Source organism: Aulonocara stuartgranti, assembly GCF_965226115.1.
Source record: "Aulonocara stuartgranti genome assembly, chromosome: 3".
Classification (NCBI taxonomy): Eukaryota; Metazoa; Chordata; class Actinopteri; order Cichliformes; family Cichlidae; genus Aulonocara; species Aulonocara stuartgranti.
The window spans coordinates 74,123,581-74,143,977 of NC_138941.1; the positions used below are offsets into that span (position 1 = coordinate 74,123,581).

Below are 20,397 nucleotides of genomic sequence, written 5' to 3' on the forward strand. Positions count from 1 at the left end.
ACAGTCAGCAAATGTTCAGAAAAAAAGACCCAACACTGGACGTCCAGAAATGGCTCATAAAAGGCTCAATTCATGATATCAAGTTTGCACAGTGGGTAAGCTTCCTGAAGCTGTGGGAAACCCTGATTTCATCAAACACATCAGGAGCAGCTGCTCCATCACAAACACCACAGAAGAAGAACAACACTGGATCAGATTAACGGTTAGCCTGTTGTTTTTATTGAACAGGGACAGTGTGAGTTAATGTAAATGAATCAGAAACATAGTGATGGAAACCAGTCAGATTGTAGTTAAGCTGCTTATTTCCAGCTGTACACTCTGGACAGGTCACATGGTCCCAACACTGGTTGCACCACAGTAGCAAATGATGCATTCAGTGCACTGTGAACCCAAACAGTTCAACTCAGTTTTATTTATAAATCATGATAACAGTTCCCTCAAGACAAGCAGGTGAAAAACAGCTGAAGCTGTCAGAGGAACAAACACACAGGCCTCTCATTTGTCTTCCTCTGAGGAGAGCACGGGTCCCTCGCCTTCACCAGGTGCAACACCTCACAGCCCACTGGTTCCACTTAGTTGGTTCCGCTCTCCATTTCCATCACAATGTAAAAATAACAACCTTCTGTTGGCATCGCAACAATTACCAAAATATTTTCTTCATTTTAATTTGCAAAAGTCAAATACACACAAAGCTTAAAAAGACAACAAACAAAACCCCAAAATAAACACAAAGGTAACACTAATCTATGTGTGCAACATAATGCATAAAAAAGACACAAGAAAACCAAATGATAAGTGAAATAAAGTGAAGTAAAACCTTTATTTGAAAGTGTTTAGAAAAAGCCCAAAAATGGCTTAAAAAGGTTAAACAGCACAGACTGTAAAGATGGTGAGAAACAGATGAGGAATATGGAACGTCACACAATAGCTGATCACACACAGTGAAGGACTGTGCACACAGCAGAGACAGAGTGAGGATGTGACTGGACTTAAAAGTGAAATGTGTGTTCCTGTATTATCACGCTGTGACATTAAAACTCTCTAAATGAACAAAAAGGCAGAGTGGTGAGGGTAAAACTCAGAGTCGGATCAATGGAGCTGCTTCTGGTCCTGATGTCCCCTGTTTGATCCTGGACCTGCAGAGGAGACACAAGACAGTCAGACACAATCACACAAGCCAGCAAACAAACAGACAAACCAACCTTTGACTTTGAGCTTCACGGTTTTCTTTCTGATGAAGGTTCCCTTCCTCCAGACCAAACACTTGTACTCTCCACTGTCTCTCTCTGTGGGCTGTTTCAGGGTCAGACTGAGGTCTCCAGTTTCCAGCAGGTCTTTGTTCATCACAGTTCGGCCTTTATAAACTTCGTGCTGTTCTTCATATTGGTTTGGGCCGTTTGTAAACACGTGAGCCTTCTGGAACGGCTCATAACGTTCCCATATCACTTGAATTTCCCCCGACAGGTATTTTGTGGTTTTGAAGGGCAGCTGGACAGACTCCGCCCCCTCCTCCACCTCCACCTTCACCGGAATCACTGAAAGAACAGCAAACATAAACAGCAGCAGGTATTCAGAGGTGTAGAGAAAACTGAAGGACGGAAGCAGATCTGAGCAGGAGGAACAGGATAGAGATCCTGACACTGAGAGAAATTTAAAACTGCTTGGCTTCTCATGTCTATTGTATAGTCTCGATTATTCTCTAACCCTAAGAGAGTCTCCCAGACTTGTTCTCTAAAAACCTAAAGAAGAATTATGGATTTGATCAACTGGTCCCTTAACGAAACTGACACTCTCCGGGAATTGAGAGAGCCCGATTGTCCTGCGGAGACGTTTGCTGCCAGATACTCGATGGTCGGTTGCGTCGTGTGTCTGGCGACACTCTTGATGGAGGACACTGAACGACGTCTACCAATTCAGAACTATGGTAACAGAGTTCTGGCTGATTGGAGCTGGCTCAGGCCTGGCTTATCGAAGAACAAGAAGCGGCTACAGCTGTTCAAAATCTCACAAGGCTGGCCGACATGATAGACGATGGGTTGTGAGTACTCAGACCTGGTGACCAGTGACGGACATTACACCAGCTGTAAAACTGGATGCAGTTTTTTCGCCCTAATCAAAACAACTACCATCTTCATCTCATGCGGCCCCCCTGGCACCAGCTGGATGCTCAAGGCAAAAGCTGACGGAAATAACAAAACTCTCCTTTAGATAATAAGACTTTTTGTTGTGACTCTCTTTCCCCTCATTCAAGGCCACCCGCATTGATCGAAGATTGTTGACTTTAGCTTAACCGAGTGAAGGGACACTTTCTCTCGGTTGAACACAGAACACATACGCATCACGCAGACCTGCACTCACCCCCCTGATCTCCCAGTTGAAGCTCAGTCTGGGGGAGTTATTTTTTCTCCTCGTCTTTCCTCATGTTGTACATTTTCCATTGTTATACCTCTCTGACCTGTCTTCCCCATGTGATGTTTGTGTAATGTATGTATGGTCGGAAGGGCAAGATGGCGCTGGCACGGCTGGCAGCCTTAACCCGATTTCCCTCGGGATGAATAAAGTATTATCAATCAATTAACGGTCTCATATTTTCTACGCACTGAGCAGCTAACAGCACTGTGACGTATGTATACTAAACTTGAATTGTTTAATCGCATAACATTTAACTTGATCTTGTAACTTGTGCCTGACCTCATTTTCTACCTTTTCCTTATAGAAAACATCATCTTTGTCTTGTTGAGTAAATATTTAAATCCCCATTCATAAGAGTACTTTTCATTGAAGTGCAACTCACTAAGGCACCTTTAACCAAATATTGCAAACAATCTGCACCTCACTGATGTTCTTGAATATTGTTATTATTACACTTCTTCTGGATTCCTTCATCTTGATAAAAACCCACAGACGAGAGTCAAAGCAACAACGTTTTGGAGCATGATGGAGACACAAGTGTTAGACTGTTTCTCCATCATTTTTCCAAGTGAACAGAGGGTTTTGATTGAGTTCACTGATCAATGACGGAGTCTGAAGGAGGTTTTCTGACTTCAGGAAAAAACTTGGAAGTTTCTCTTCAGGTCTGCTAACCATCGGCATTATGGGTAGTGTAGGAGGAGACACTCACCTGACACCAAATAATGACGGAATTGAAATATAAGACCCGCAGAAACTACTAGAAGAAGACCCAGGAGAACCAGGAGAGCTGTGGTCCAGGATGGAAATGGTTCTGTGGAGAAACATGAAACAATATCAACATGACTGTTGAACCTCAATCTCCTGCACTGACCCCTGATGTTTTTCCACATCTCTGACCTTTGACCTGCAGCACTACTTTCTGTCTCAGGATGTCTTTGTCCCTGTAGATGGTGCAGATGTATCCTCCACTGTCTCTCTCTGTGGGGTATTTCAGGGTCAGACTGAGGTCTCCAGTTCTCAGCAGGTCTTTGTTCATCTTTGCGCGGCCACAGTAAAGGTTGTCTACATTTTTAGGATGGTCACTTCTGTTTACATACAAATGGACCATAGTGAGTTCTCGGTCGGGGCGAGTCCACTCCACTGTGGCCTTTTCAGGCAGATCAGGTTTTGTTTTGCAGGGCAGGGTGGCAGAGTCTGACCCTTCCTCCACCTTCACCTCCACCTGCTGATCTACGAGGAAAATGAACCATAATATCAGAAGCAGCAGCAGCCATGCTCATGGTAAAGAGAGAATTGATGTGCTCTGATCTCTGCTACCAGTAAAAATACATATTAATAATATATAAATATCATGATTCTCTCTCTTTTTGTTTAAAATGGTAACTAAACTGGACACTATAAAATCCATACAAATAGTCTTCACAGTGCTACCTTTAGGTAACAACTAACAAGCAACAGAACATGTGTGTAAATAAAGATAGAGACATACACTGTAGCTCAGGTGGCAGAGCAGGTCAGCCACTAATCAGAAGGTCAGTGGTTCGAACCCAGGCTGCCCCGTTGGGCAAGATACTAACCCCATGTTTGCCTACTGGTGGTGGTCAGTGGCGCCAGTGTCCTCGCCTCTGTCAGTGCCTCAGGGCAGCTGTGGCTACAAGGTAGCTGTCATCACCAGTGTGTGAATGTGTGTGTGAATGGGTGGATGACTGAATGTAGTGTAAAGCGCTTTGGGGTCCTTAGGGACTAATTAAAGTGCTATACAAATGCAGGCCATTTACCATACACGATCATGATTGGTCATATGGGCTGTTCCATCAAGCTCAACCACTGTTGCTGATTGGCTCTGATTACCCACATTTCCTGACTCCAGTGGAGCCTGCACATCTGGATCCATGAGGAGGACCAGCTGTACTGTACCGACTTGGATTCTGCAGGGTCCAGCCAAAGCTCTCCTACACTAGGCCTCCACTCCTCAGTGTCTATTCAAATTTTATATACATTTCACTACATGTGGTACATACACAGTACAGATGGCAGCACCTGGTGTTCATCGTCATGTCAAGGATCGCATCTCGGCCCTGCTCTGAAAACAGTTGGCCAGCCAGCATCTCCATTTCAACCCTCCATACGCTCCACACGGTGGTTCGTGGGAACGGGAGATTTGTTCCATCAAGTCAGCTCTACACCATCTCGGAGCATGTCACTGAAGAAGTCTTTAGGACCATACTTAGCAAAGTAGAGGGCATCGTTAACTCCAAGCCCCTGGTTATGTTTATGTCCCCTCAAATGTAGCTAATTTTGATTCAATCCCTCCCAACATGTTGTTGATGCGGCGGCCTGATGCTGGTATGTTCAGGTCATCTACCCAGAAACGGAGCTCCTGGGCCATCATAGATGGAGGCGGTGCCAAGTTTTGGATCCACAACATTCAAAATGATCTGCCTTTCCTCCAGACGTGCCACAAGTGGCAGCTTGAGGCCATTAAGGGAGCGTCACTAATTTCTCATGTTGGCACTTGTATAACACCCCCTTACCACACTACCTCCACACTCACATTATGAATGCATAACCCTGCTTCCTGTTCAATAAATGAATAAATGAAAGCTACTTGATTGGAAGTGGATTCTTCTGGAATAAAGAACAGCTGGCAGCACTTTATCATCCTGTCATTCATAGTTCCAGAGGTCAAGTTTATCTTCTTAAAATGACATCCTCTGTTACATGTTGTACATCGATCTCTATTAGGCCTGTGAGCTGCAGGTTTTCTTGCGTATACAGGATGTAAAACCTTCTGAATCAAATCATCCAGATTTAGTAGAAACACCAAAAAATCTACCTGTGAGATTTTGATGTTTGCAGACTGATTACATCTGGAAAATGTTAATGCCATTTTCCAGTTTTCAACAAAAGAAATTCCTTTTCTATCAACCTTAGTTTGACATTTTTCTTTTTGTTTGTTTGTGTTTCTTACCTTTGACATGCAGATGTACGTCGGTCAGTTTCAGTTCTGCCCATTCATTTCTGATGGAGCAGGTGTAGTTGCCACTATCAGTCATTTGGGGGTTTCTCAGAGTGAGGCTGAAGTCTAAAGTGTCCAGAGCATCAGGCCTCACTGATGTGCGCCCGCTGTAACGCTGGTTTTGTCCTGTTACATCATTTGTTTCCTCTCGTCTCACGTGGACAGATTTTGGGTCGAGATCATTGCGAGTCCACAGCACTGTGGGGTTTGTAAGTATAAGACCTACGTACTGACAGGTCAGCTGGACAGACTTTGCCCCCTCATACACCTCCACCACCACAGCCAGGGCATGCTGGGAAACTGGAAGGAGACACAAGCACACACAACAAAAAACACTAATCACCTGTATGCTGTGGATTTTTCTAGTGGTTCACATCGTGGGAAAAGTGGTTTCAGAAGCCACGTTTTCTGCTAAGTACTCAAACATGAATTCTTCCCATCCAACAAAAAGTAACTCGAAGGATGCTTTAAAAACATCAAAGAAAACTTTGATGCACGTCTGAAAAACACGGAGGTGAAACTTTCTGAGACTCGTCTCTGTTACGAATGAAGTGCTTTTAATCCCTGACTGTAATCTGCAAACGAAGAACGTGTTAATAAACAAGCAGGGGTGACATCACAACTGTGAATACGTGCGTACTAAACCAATTTTGATTTGTTTTCATGTGTCGGGCTTAGAAAAGAAGGAAGTTCTCATTAAGCAGATGAAACATTTTTCATGACAGTTTTTTCAACCCCATGAAATAAAAATAACAACCATAATAACAGCCGTTAAAAACAGTTTGAGAAACGTAATATTGCTAAAGCTTTTAAAGCTTTTAAGAACATACTGATTTCATGAAGTGACACTTCTGCAGCCGTACCACCTGACCTCGACATCTAAACACACTTTTACATGGACACCTTTACTGACGTTTGTCCTGGTACCACCAGCATATATAACACTTCTTAAATGTAATAAAAATATTATAATGCATTAATATTTCCTAGTCTTCACATTTGTTCTATCTCCTGACATGAAATGAACACCAAACATACAAAGCTATCAGTTTGTACAGTAACAGTCACAGTGAGACATTCTAATGTATGAAAAACAAAAAAGACCATCTCTACTGTGGACTTTACTGTAAGTCATGTGACCAGAGGACCAGGGAGGCGACCTGTTCAGGGGGATTTCTATAAGGGGGCAATTCAGGACACAAGCTATTCTGAGACTAAGCATTAAAAATGTATAAACACAGAGTAACATCTGGTGTTGAATTAAAAAAAAGAAAAATGTCTATTTGTTGTTTTAGGATTGTTATAACTTTATTAATCAGTGAACTTGAACATAGATGATTGTGCACGTGGCGTTATTGTGAACAAAAACCATTTTTGACACATTAAAGTGCTTTCTATGGTAAACGGGGCTTTTAATAATGTGAGACAAGCTTTCAGTTTTTAGACAAAGTACTTTTATTCCTGCCGTGAATCACACGCACACGAGCGCTGACGCACTTCTTAAACAGACACGCGCAGATATCAGGATGATGAGCTCAGCTGTCACGGTGAGACCCGCCCCGCATGAATATCGCATGTAGGGACCACAGTAACTACACAGAGGGGCCTAATGCAGTCAGCTCGTGTTACACACTGTGTGTGTGTCAGTCTGCGTGTGTACTTTCTTACCGAGGACCTGCAGCACGAGCCACAGCAGCATCTTCCTCTCCGCTGAAAGTCCCGTTAACTCTGAGAAACAGGCGCACACAGCTCGATCACAGCACCCCTGACGCACTGAACAAAGTTTCCTCCTCTGAAGTTACACAGAGACACCTCACAACTTCCTGTCAGAGCCTTCAAAATAAAATCCTTCTGCAGAACTCCAAACATGAAAGTGAGGAGAAGCAGCAGGGCGCACAGAGACTGCAGACAGCGAGCTGCTTTCAGGAACACGTGGTTGATCCACGTGGGTTTATATTAATGTAACCTGACCTAATTACAGTTTTAGTTTTGCAAAACTGACAGTAAGTTTAGAAGCTGTATAAATGATGGATGTGTGTGTGTGTAAAATAATAAAAATGAATAAATAATTAACTAAAAGAAAAATTATTAATATAATAATATGATGAACTGTCCTCACTGTTATTTCATAGTTTGAGTTTGGACCTCCAAAAAGGTCATGCCTAAAATTCTGACTTTAACTAAATTAATTACAGGGAAATTTTCCATGTATTTTGTTACATAAGTACACTGTAAAATGTTACATTTATCATAATCTGGTCAAATTAAATGTAGTTGGTTGGTATACATGCAGGTTATACCGAACACGGTTTACTTAATGGTTAATTAAGTGAATAAACAAGCCTTTGATTGCTGTATTTTTGCACAGTGTTCATAGTTTGTGTCATTGTAAGTTTGGTATTTGATTTATCTCCTGTTTTAGTTTTATTGTCAGAGTTTCTTAGTTTTACTTTCATTTTGATTCCCTGGGTTTCCGGTTTTCCTGCCCTCCTGTGCGCCCTAATTTCATGTCAGGTATTCTCTGCTGTTGTAACATTTTATTTTGGTAGTTATGTCTACTGTGTGCTGTTTCTGGTGTTGCTTTCCCTTCTTCTCATATTGAGGAGTTTTCAGTTACTGTGCACAAATGTACTCCATTTGTGTATAGGGGGTTTCCACATACTTCAGTGAAGAGGTATGTGCCATCCTGCATAGACCTGATCCCCCTCTTCTGGCCCTCGCATGTAACATTTTCGAGATCCGCCACTGTTTGAATGCTGGAGTTTCAAACAGTCTAAAGCACAAAGTGTGGTCTGTGTTCACAGAGCAGCTCAGAACCGATCTCACTGTTTGCCTGCTGATGATGGAGATCTCAGAGGGGCAACGTTATCAGGTTTTTATCAAAGTTCAGCAGGTGTTTGTTCACTGGCACAAAACTTCTCATTTTACACTCTGATCCTCGAGGACACAGGAGGAGCTTCCAGACCAAACTGTCCTGCAGACTCTCTGAGAAGAACTGACACACAAACTGTGGTGAAATTTAGATTAACAAAGTCTGCAGACACGGTTAGCTGTAACAAACACCTATATGACCATGTGCATGGGAGAGGAAACAGACAACACACTCATGCGAGCTCTGAGCTCTCGAGGCGTGGCGGCACCTACTTATCCTCCCATAACATCAGCTACTTACTTCCTCTTCTCAGGCTCTGCGGTCTTCACCCCAGCATGTTCAAAACAGATGTCGCCGTTTCAAATGACTTTAAGAAACTCATAACGTACAGAAAAGCAGTTGTTTTCTTCAAATGTCGAGGTCAAAGTAAGTTCAGCTAGTTGTTGACTGTTCAGTGTCACAACTGAGCACATAAACACTTTAAATGACAATAACACACACACACACACACACACACACACACACACACACATAAAATCTTCCATTACAAAAACCAACTTATAGTTTTATGTGATGTTCTGTATCTCTCATTAAAATATAATTATCATAAACAGTAGAGACTCATTTGTGGACTATTTCAGTTTATTTCGTTCTAAGTAAGCAAGCTTAAATTCAACTTTCTAAAATTTTATATGTTAAAAAAAAAGAAATTCAGCTCTTTGCATCACCAGTTTTGAATCTTGTGTATTTTGAGCTGTTGTTAAATTGTTAAAAAATTGAAACTTTGGTGAAGCAGCAGGAACCCTGGCTTCATCAAACACATCAGGACCAGCTGCTCCATCACAAACACCACAGAAGAAGAACAACAAGGATCAGATTAAAGGTCAGCCAGCTGTTTTTATTTTGTGTCTTAACAGATAATAACCAATCTAAAAAAGCAGATGGAAAGCTGACAGATTTGAGCTCTGCTGCTCATTTCCATGTGTAGTCCCTGTGCAGGTCACATGACTCTGTCCAACAGTCCAGAGAAGAAAGATGAGTAACCTTCCTGTCATGTTCAGGTCGAATCCAATTTACAACTTAAAACACTCATAAATATTGTGTTTTCCATCCGATTGGCTCGAGGCCTTATGACATCCTCCCCACTATGCACTTGAACATATAAAAGGTGGAGGGGGCTGCACCACATCTGAACACCAACAACAGGGAACTGGACTTAAAATAGAATCTGCGTTTCTGTGTTACAACGCTGAAACAGCCAAACCACAAAATGCAGAAAAAGTTCAAAGGTCAGAGTGACGGAGGTTGAACTCATAGAACAATAATTATTATAATATTTTACATTAAAACCAAATTTACTATTTAAAAAAAGGCAAATTAAATGAGAACAAAAAGCATTACTATGGTCCTGTGATCATGCTGTTTGACTCACAGCACTGATCACACACAGATCAAACTGATTGATCAGCCATCAGAGGAGTCGGATCAATGGAGCTGCTTCTGTTCCTGATGTCCCCTGTTTGATCCTGGACCTGAACTCTCCCTGCAGAGGAGACACAAGACAGTCAGACACAACAGCACAAGCCAATAAACAAAAAATAAACAAACCTACCATTTTTGTCTGATGAAGTTTCCCTTCCTCCCACTGTCTCTCCAGTTTTCAGAGGGTCTTCTTTCATCTCTGTTTGGTCTTTGTAAACCTGGTCCTCTTCTTCAGGCTGGTCTGAATATGTAAAAAATTGCGTATGTTTCTGTTCTGTGTCTTGTGTACTGTTTGTTTGTATATGTGTTTTTCTTGCTGCTGTTACACCCAAATTTCCCCTTGTGGGACAATTAAAGGATTATTCTATTCTATTCTATTCAGGGAGTTTTTAGGACTTCCTGATAATAATGAATTACAGTCGTCCAGCCTGGAAGTAATAGATGCATGAACTAGTTTTTCAGCATCACTCTGAGTCAGGATATTTCTAACTTTAGAGATGTTGCGCTAATGGAAGAACGCAGTCTTACGTATTTGTTTAATATGTGCGTTGAAGGACATGTCCTGGTCAAAAATGACTCCAAGGTTCCTCACAGTGTTACCGGAGGCCAAGGTAATGCCATCCAGAGTAAGAATCTGCTTAGATACCATATTTCTAAGCTTTTCAGGGCCGAGTACAATAACCTCAGTTTTATCTGAATTAAGAAGCAGAAAGTTAGCGGCCATCCAGGTCTTTTTGTCTTTAAGACATTCCTGCAGTTTAACTAATTGGTGTGTGTTATCTGGCTTCATGGACAGATAGAGCTGGGTGTCATCTGCATAGCAGTGAAAATGTATGCTATGTCTTCTAATGATGCTTCCTAAGGGAAGCATGTATAATGTAAACAGAATTGGTCCTAGCACTGAACCCTGTGGAACTCCATAATTGACCACTGCAGCGCAGTACCTGTAATACCTACAGCATGTTTTAATCACTCTAATAGGATATTATGGTCAACAGTATCAAATGCAGCACTATGGTCTAGCAGGCTGTTTCTGTGCTGTGATGAGCTCTGAAACCTGAGTGAAACTCTTCAAATAAGTCATTCCTCTGCAGATGGTCTGTTAGCTGTTTGACAACTACTCTTTCAAGGATGTTTGATATGAAAGGAAGGTTGGAGATTGGCCTATAATTAGCTATGACTGCTGGGTCTAGAGATGCTTTTTGAGTAAAGGTTTAACTACAGCCAGCTTGAAGGCCTGTGGTACATAGCCGATCATTAGAGATAGGTTGATCATATTTAAGATCGAAGAATTAATTAATGGCAGGACTTCTTTGAGCAGTTTTGTAGGAATGGGGTCTAAAAGACACGTTGATGGCTTGGAGGAAGTAATTATTGAAGTTAACTCAGAAAGATCAATTGGAGAAAAAGAGTTAAATAAATATCAATGGTACTAAAAGTAGCTGTAGATCTGTGAGATTTCTCACCAACGAGCTCTGACTTTTTGTCAGCCTGGCTACAGTGCTGAAGAGAAATCTAGGATTGTTCTTATTTTCTTCAATCAATGACGAATAGTAGGATGTTCTGGCTTTGCGGAGGGCTTTCTTATAAAGCAACAAACTATTTCTCCAGGCTAAATGTGTCATGGTCCTGGGTCGTTTGACCCAGCGTTTTGTGTTTAATATTATTATCTCATGTCCTACTTTATTCTGGTTTTGGTTTCCTGTGTCCTCACCTTGTGCTCTCTTCGTGTCCCTGAGTTTGTGTTTGTGAATTTCCTGTTTTCCTTTGAAGGTCCCGTCTCATGTTAGCGTATTCTGTTTTACTTCCTTGTCTTGCCTGATTAGGTTCAGCTTTGTTTCCCTCTGGTGTGTCATTCCCTCGTTATCTCATGTGTATTTATAGCGTGTGCCTGCCTATGTTCCTTGTCGCATTGTCTGTGTAACTCGGTGTGTCTCTGCCTTCTCTATTCTCCATCCCATGTTCGTCCTGGGATATTATGGTTTCAGGTTTGTTCTCTAGTTTTCCCAGTTTAGGTTATGTTTTAGTTCTGTACTCGACACCCTCGCTTTTGTTGTTTTCACCTCCCATAATAAAGCTCACTCAAATCACAGCTTTTGCCAGACTTTGGGTCCTTCTTCAATAAAACCACACGACTGCTGCCACAGTCATCACAAAATGATGATCCTCTAAATTTGTGACACGCCATTGCCTCTCCAGCTTAATCTGCTTTAGGTTACATGTTTGAGAATTATACCACGGAGTCCGGTACTTCTGATTTGAGGTCTTATTTTCACTGGAGCTACAGTATCCAGAGTCATACATAGTGAGGTAAAATTATTAACAAGATAATTGACCTCTGTTGGGGTAGCGTTCAGATAGCTGCTCTGCTCTGTGTTGGTACAGGGCATTGAAGATAACAGTGGGTGGATTACATTCTTAAACTTAGTTACAGCGGTTTCATAAAGACATCTGTGATAAAGTCTACTCTCCACCGCTGTGTAATCAATTATTGTAAATGTAAATGTTATCAGGAAATGATCAGACAGGAGAGGGTTTTCAGGAAACACTGTTAAATGTTCAGTTTCTATGCCATATGTTAAAACAAGATCTAGAGTGTGATTAAAGTGGTGGGTGGGTTCTTCTACATTTTGAGAGAAACCAATTGAGTCTAATAACAGATTAAATGCCATGTTGAGGCTGTCATTTTTAGCATCTACATGGATGTTAAAATCACCCACAATAATTATTTTATCTGAGCTCAGAACTAAATCAGATAAAAAGTCTGAGAAATCAGACAGAAACTCTGTAAGGCCCAGGTGGACGATAGATGAGAACAAGTAAGACTGGTTTCTGAGTTTTACAGCTGGGGTGGACGAGGCTAAGAATCAGGCTTTCAAATGAATTAAAAGTCTACAAGTATCTCCAGATGGTTAAAACATCTTCTATGAGCCCTGGCTGGATATAACAGGCACTGTGCAATAATAAATCTCTGACAGCATGCTGGGAGTTTCTAAAAATGACTGCCAGTAATTGCATGCAAACATACACACAGCTGGAAAAACTTCTCAGATTGGAGTTGTAAAGGAATACTTGAAACTTATATTTGAAGGAACAGACTTTATTCCATTCAACAGGTGTTACGTCCCCACATAAAAGTTAGGCGAAGAGGGTGGGGGACAGTAACAGTCGGATCCGGGTTGAAATGAAAAGGATGCCAGGCAGAGGTGTTTAACACGAAATAAATCTTTATTATAATCAATTAATCCAATAATCATATAAACAGTAACAACAGAAAGAGACAGCAACGCTGCTTTAATGATAAATCAGGCAGGTCAACCCAACGAGATGGTGACCACTTCAACAAAGAAAACAACTATAAGGCTTCAACAGAAAAAGACAGGAACGCTGCTATTAGAAATAACCAGGCTGGCCAAACCAAATAATGGAGGCCGCCATCACTTAACCAAAACCACTGCCCAGTTGAGCTACTCACAACAAGCCACGCACGGTGGGGCTGGTCACATACATGCAGCAGGCCTTTTCCACACCTAGACCAGACTCACACACTGACCAAGAAAGAGGAAATCCACCAGAAGCCTCTCCCACCTTCACACTGCTCTCCTCCAGCTTATATCACCTTTGAGGGTAATTGGTGGTCAACAAGGGCAAATGAGCAGCAGGTGTGTCCTAAAGGAGAAGGCAGGGGCAGAGAGAAACAAGGGGTGGGGCAATAAAGAAGGAGGAGGAGAGGGAGAGGACAACACCACAGCCTCACATGATGTAACAACAGGTTAGTTATACAATACGGGATTATCAAGAATAGCTTTTTATAAAAGCAACAAATTAAATCTTTAGCTAAAAAAATGGGCCTTAGGGTGGGCACTGAACAGCATCCGGGAACTGCTTAATCAGCCTCATATCTAGTGCTAGTTCCCACTTTTAATGCAAACATAGGTTTTAAAGCTTTGTCAAAACCTTTTTTTACATTTACATCATTTTGTCTGTGAGGTTTCCTTCTTCACACCTGCAGCGAGGATGTGCCGACAGACTCCTGATTATGTCCAGCAGAGATGTTGAAAAGATGAGAAAGCTCCATCAAGGACACAGAAACTGTTAGTGCCCACTCGGTTCTGTGAAACATCACCTCAGTCAGAGTCGACACCAGGAAGTCCAAAATAACTACAATCAGTTCTCATTTGTTCGTCTCAGTCCTGTGATAATTTTTCAAATCTGATCCTTACTGTGCTCACCTTTGTTCTAAAAAAAACACAACACGGCTCCATTTACAGCAGAAAACATCTTCCTGATGAGTTTACAGGCTGACTTTAATGTGTTTCTGCACATGCTTGTCCTCTGGTCATGTGAACATGTGGTTTGTAGGAACGCTCCTCTTCCTCAGAGGATCCACCTGTGCTTCCTCTCCTCTCTCCTCCACCTGTTACAGTGAGGGAACGTCCTCCATGATGGAGGAGCTGCTGGAAAGTGCTGAGAGTTTCCTCCAGAGTGAGACCTCTGTCACAGTTCAGAGGATCTACGGCAGCAGAGACCTTCATGGACACTAAAAGTCTCAAACACACAACAACAACATCACACTGACTCCACTCTGACATCACTGATCAATAATCAAAGAACACACAGATCAAACTGATTGATCAGCCATCAGAGGAGTCGGATCAATGGAGCTGCTTCTGTTCCTGATGTCCCCTGTTTGATCCTGGACCTGAACTCTCCCTGCAGAGGAGACACAAGACAGTCAGAGACACACACGCACACACACACACACACACACACACACACACACACACACACACACACACACACACACACAAACAAACAAACCTTTGATTTTAAGCTGCACAGTTTTATATCTAATCCGTCCGTTCCTCCTCACATCACATTCATATCTCCCACTGTCTCTCTCTGTGGGGTGTTTCAGGGTCAGACTGAGGTCTCCAGTTTTCAGCAGGTCTTCATTCATCTTCGTTCGGTCTCTGTAAACCTGGTGCTGTTCTTCAGGCTGGTCAGAGCCGTTCTCATACAGGTGGACCTTCCTGTATTCAGGTTCTTTACATATTCACACAACTCCAGCATCTTCAGGAAGGTTTTGTGTGGTTTTGAAGGGCAGCTGGACAGACTCCGCCCCCTCCTCCACCTCCACCTGACACACTGAGAGGACAACAAACACAACATGAGCTGTACAAAGTGTGATTGGTGTTCAGAGCAGCATCATGTGACTCTTGTTCTGCACTAAATGAAGCGATGGAGTGGCGCCTCCTTCAGGCAGAGAAACAGCTCATGGAGAGAAATAATTATTAGAGCAAAAACAAGAGTGGAGCTGCAAATAAGGCCGAGAGGAACGCTGCAGAAAACTGTTCATGTGTGAATTCATCACTTCATAGATTTCTTTGAGCACTAAAATCAGAGCTGCTTCTATTTCTAATATGACAGCTGTACATTAGAGCTGCAACACTTTAAATGTGAGCCATAAAAACATGATACTCTACAAGTGCATTCAGCTCTGACACTGTCACATCATGAAGGAGACGTGGAAATCACTTTGTTACACAAATCAAAGTCCAATCAATTCTATTGATGGAATATTGTGTGATCAATAGACTGATCAGTTTCTAATCTGTCATCTATCAGCTGGAAATCCAGCATGTCAAACAGACAGGCAGCAGATTAGGACCAAACACAAACACAGTGAGACTTTTTCTTCACAGCAGTTGCAGGTAAACTGCAGCAACAATGCGACTCAGACAGTTTCTCTGTAACTGCAGGGCTTCCTGCGCTGCTGTTAGTCAGACACGGATCAACAGGTTGTGGATAGACAGCAGATTCCTTCAGCAGAGGATCCATATCACACGTGAAGCATGTCGTCGGGAAACAATCAGTGAAAATGGGACACTTTGAGCCTCAAACTCTGAACCTGCTGCAGACCAGCTGATGTGTTCAGTTACCATGGTGAGGAATTTCACAATAAAGGAGGCGTGCGCTCTGTCTTTTCCCAGCCCGACGCTCTGGGACATTTTAGACAAGTTTCCTGGCAGAATACGATCCCGTCCGGAGGCCGACACCATCCTTATCCACATGGGCACCAACCGGACTCCAAACAGCGCTCCCACTTCCTCAAACTGGACTTTGTGTGTCTTTGTGAGGCTGTGAAACAAGCCCACCGTAGAGTTTGTATCTGCGGCCCCACTCCCACCTGTGGCCGTGGGGCGTTTGGGCGGCTGCTCGGCCTCCACACCTGGCTCTCCTCTGTGTGTGACTCCCACAGCCTGGGCTTTAGAGACAACTTCAATGTTTTCTGGGACAGGAGGCATCTTTCTGCAGCAGATGGGCTCCACTTCAGCCAATCAGGAGCCAGATCCTCTCTGCTAACATATCATATGGAGTCCAGCAGGAAACAGTCCATCAAGTACCTGTCCACACCTGCCCACACCTGCTGACCGCTCCGTCACTGACTGACGTCCCCCAGGTCCTAGTCCCTATCACCTCAGTTCCACTCTAAACACTAATACATGTTCAGCTGGACTCGGAGCCTCTGGAGACATTTTGGATGTTCCAGTCATAATAACTAACAGGACAGTTTGTGCAAGGTGGAGGAAATCTGCTGCATCATCCCATTGATGAAGCATTCAGCTCCACCCTACAGTTTCTCTGCTGCCTCCACCCACCTTGGTTCACTTTGCTCTTCTTAATGTTGGAGCTCTGAATAGTCAGGCTTTTATTCTGAAGGATTCTACAACTTCCCATCAGCTTGATTTGATGTTTTGAACAGAAACATGATGAACCCTGGAGAGGACTGTCTAGTCTGTGAACTCTGACCCCACATATGATTGTTTCAGTCAGCCCAGAGAAAGTGGCTGGGTGGGTGGAGCTTTGGCTTCAAATGCTCCACTATTAAGGTGGATGAAGGGTGTAGTTTGGAGGTGCTGCTTGTTAAAGTGTGAAACAGCTCCTATCTGTGCAGGTATCTCCGCCCTCCTAAGACTCCATCAGAGTTGGAGCTGAACTCTCAGATGTTTCCTGCTCCATGGTTCTTATGTGTGATCACATGATCTGAGCTGCTGATTTTAAGATCCATGTTGATGATCTTACTGACTCATTTGAGTTCCTCAGTACAGTAAATTCATTGGTTTCAAACAGTGTGTTGTTGGCCTACATATAACTGTGGGCTTCAGTATGAACTCCAGGCTTTGAGCTGATGTGTTTCTCTCTGATCATTGATGGATTCTGTTTGAGATCATTTTTCCAAGTGATCAGGCAAAAGCAGCTGTGTCAGTACGCTGACGCTCTTTTCATGAGGAAGCAGGAGAAACATGTTCATCAGTGTTTCTACCACCACTGGTGTTCCTCCTCCCTCACACACACAAACACTCTGAATGATCTGAACCTCCTTTGTACATCCACTTTAGATTCAACTGCACCTTTAAGATCAGGACTAAACGTGGTGCTCGCTCGCTGCCCTGGATCCACAAAGACATTCACAGTCTGAAAAGACAATGCCGGAGGGCAGAAAGGAGACGGAAGAAGGTGAATCTTCAGCTGCGTCATCAAGAGATGAAAGCATGAACGACTGCTTTCAATGAACAGGTGAAGGAGGCGAGGGCCGGCTATTTCTCTCCTTTAATTCATTCTAATAAGCACAGCCCAGAGCTCTTTGGAGCTCAGTGGAGCGTCTTTGAAATCCTGCAAGTTTTCATCAGATTACGGCATCGAGTGAGGAACGTCTTCACTTTCTAAACTTTCTGAAGCATCAAATGAATGAGAGGAAATCCAAAACAGCAGCTCCTGATTCTTTTCTTGATGTCCCGACCCCAGCCACCATATCTGATCTTCTTTTGTGCCAGTCTCTATGGAGGAGCTTTGAAGGACTGTGGCACAACTGAAACGCTCATCAAGCTGTGTAGATATGATTCCTCCAAAGTTCCTGAGTGAAGTTTGGGATGTCCCTGCCCCTCGGCTGCTTCCAATAATGAACACTCGTCTGTCCTCTGGCTGTGTCCCAGAATACTTAAAGACAGCCTGTGTGCAAGCACTCATCAAAGATCCAGCCTCCATCCTTCTGACTACAACAAGCACAGAGCCAGCTCAAAGTTTCCTTTTAGAGCAGAACTTTTGGAGAACACTGTCTGTCTGAAGCTTCTTGAAGCGTCACGTCCATGCTAGAACTCCACTTTGACTCTGACTGTGGATCCTGCTGAAGCTTCTCCAAATAGTGGAGAAATGAAGACAAGATCAGCAGAGCCAGCTCAACAATGTCTGCAGGTGCTAACAGGTCAATCTTTGAGACGCTGAATGTTCCCAGTTTACTTTTTGCTTTGTTTGCACTTGATAAGTGCAGTGCACTATTAACATCAGGCACTACTTGACATCGGTAACACATACAATCCTCTGGACTTCACCCTTCCACCGGAACTTCAAGTCATTGTTCGCCGCGGCAGCCACCGCCACCACCACTCCCTTAAACACCGAGCCCTAGTGACTCAGCTGACCTCAGGATAGCACTTCGGAAACGACAACATAAGCAACGCAAGAGGGGGAGGCGGGGGAATTGGAGAATGCTGCGCTCTTATTTTCACCGAGACCTGGCTCAAGACAAAGTGTGCACCATTCAACTGCAGACCCATTCTATATACCAAGGAGCCTCCTTGGAGCCTACAGCCTCCGGTAAGGGTATTGGGGGAGGTGTGTGTGTGCGTTGATTAATAAATCATGGTGTGGAGACGTACAGACTATCCACAAGTACTGTTTGCCAGATATGGAGTTTTTAATGCTGAAATGCTGCCCCTACTATCTGCCGCGGGAGTTCTCAGCTGTGCTTCTGGCCATTGTTTACATCCTGCCGTGAGCTGACTCCACAGCAGCGCTCGGCAAACTATGACATCATCAGTGCATTAGAGACTACTCATTTAGATGCTGTTTTTATTGTTGCTGAGGACTTTAATAAGTGCAACTTACAGACTGCACTCCCAAAATACCACCAATACGTGGCCATTGCTTCCCGTGACAAGAACACCCTGTCTACAGCATTCAGGGCTGCACCACATCTCTCTGTTCAAGTACCCGACTTTCAGGCAAAAACTGAAACAATCGAACCCTGTCACTAAACCTGTGAAACTCTGGACACCAGAGACTGAGAGCATCCTACAGGACTGCTTTGTCCAAACAGACTGGGATGTGTTTCAAACTGCAGCCAGCATGGAGAACTGCTGTACAAAGCTGCAAAGTCCGGACTGAGGAAAGCCATCACAGCGGAACAGAGGCAATACAGAGAGAAGCTGGATGGCTTCTATTCTTCTGCTGACCGCAGGCGCATGTGGCAAGGCCTGCAGCACAGAGTATAGGGCCAGCACCAGCACCAGCACCATCAGCTCTGCAGGCAGTCTGCTGGATGATCTCAATGCATTCTACATCCGCTTTGAGACATCCCAGATCCTCCAGACCCTCCAGACCACCCAACCCCCACCCCTGCTAGCAGTCTCAATAGACCAGGTGCACAAAGCCCTGAGGAGGATCAACCCTCAAAGGCAGCAGGACCAGGCAACATGGTGGGACGGGTTCTTAAAGCATTTGCAAATGAGCTGGCTGAGGTTCTTACCTCCATCTTCAACCTCTCCCAGAACACTGTCCCCACATGTTTAAGGTCACAACCATCATCCCTCTCCCCAAGAAAAGCCCAGCCACCTGCCTGAACAACTACAGAACAGTTGCACTCACTCCACTCATTGCAAAGTGCTTTGAGAGAGTGGTGCTGGCCTACATCCAGAGCAACATCACAGACACGCTCCTGCAGTATGCCTACAGGCCCAATAGGTCCACATCAGACACCATCACTGCTGCCCTTCACTATTCACTCACCCACCTAGAAAACACAGACTCATACATCAGGGTATGATTACAGCTCCGCCTTCGGAGGTTGCGTCCTCAGCCCCATCCTCTACACCCTGTACACTCACGACTGTGTCACCTCCAACAAAGATAACATTATTTTGAAGTTCGCATCACTGGAGGGGACAAAGTGGCTTATAGGAGAGAGGTGGTCACTTTGGTGTCATGGTGTGAGGACGACAACCTCAAACTCAACACTGACAAGACAAAGGAGATGATATTGGGCATGAGGAAGAAGAGGAGGCCTCACCAGCCACTGTTTATCCGGGGCCTTGGAGTGGAGAGGGTGAGCAGCTTTAGGTACCTGGGCGTCTACATCTCTGAGGACCTCACCTGGACACTGAACACCACACAGCTGGTCAAGAAGGCATGTTATCCATCCACTCCACTTTAGCATCTTCAGGCAGGTGAAGTGTGGTGTTTAAGGGCAGCTGGACAGACTCCTCCCCTGAATCCACCTCCACCCGGGGGACTGAGAGGACAACAAAGCACAACATGAGCTTGGATGGAGACATTTGTGTTGACTCTAACAGGCTGAATGCTGCTGCTTCACTGGGAGAAGTACACTACACTGCATTAGCAAAACTGCTGCTTTCAAGTGCAGAGCAACAAGCTATTTGAACTGATCCAGCTTTATTAACACAGACAAAGATTTGTGCATCAGCTGCTGTTTGCTGCTATAGGACCTTTGCCCTGTATCTACAGCACTGACCTCTGACTTTCAGCTCCACTT

The 20,397-nt window shown here is 43.8% G+C and overlaps 3 protein-coding genes and 1 long non-coding RNA gene across 4 annotated transcripts in view; all 4 read right to left on the reverse strand.

Annotated features, from left to right (window-relative positions):
• LOC309703463 (uncharacterized protein) overlaps positions 1–20,397 on the reverse strand; it is a 179,477-nt gene that overhangs the window by 103,465 nt on the left and 55,615 nt on the right. The gene's annotated exons all lie outside the window — the stretch shown is intronic.
• On the reverse strand, positions 197–7,268 carry LOC309703584 (butyrophilin-like protein 2). The gene is made up of 6 exons (XM_082528499.1): positions 7,100–7,268; positions 5,384–5,731; positions 3,310–3,642; positions 3,122–3,223; positions 1,203–1,535; positions 197–1,136 (listed from the first exon to the last, which is right to left on the reverse strand). Exons 1-6 carry the CDS (start codon positions 7,128–7,130, stop codon positions 1,090–1,092), a joined length of 1,194 nt encoding a protein of 397 aa, XP_082384625.1. The 5' UTR covers positions 7,131–7,268; the 3' UTR covers positions 197–1,089.
• LOC309703756 lies at positions 9,713–11,516 on the reverse strand. The gene is made up of 3 exons (XR_014276021.1): positions 11,500–11,516; positions 9,916–10,026; positions 9,713–9,846 (listed from the first exon to the last, which is right to left on the reverse strand). It is a non-coding gene; the product is annotated as an uncharacterized lncRNA (long non-coding RNA).
• Positions 14,849–20,397, reverse strand: part of LOC309703515 (butyrophilin-like protein 2) — a 227,160-nt gene continuing 221,611 nt past the window's right edge. Inside the window, exon 8 of the transcript XR_014275914.1 lies at positions 14,849–14,933. The gene's annotated coding sequence lies outside the window, so the exon portion shown is untranslated. The remainder of the gene's footprint in view (positions 14,934–20,397) is intronic.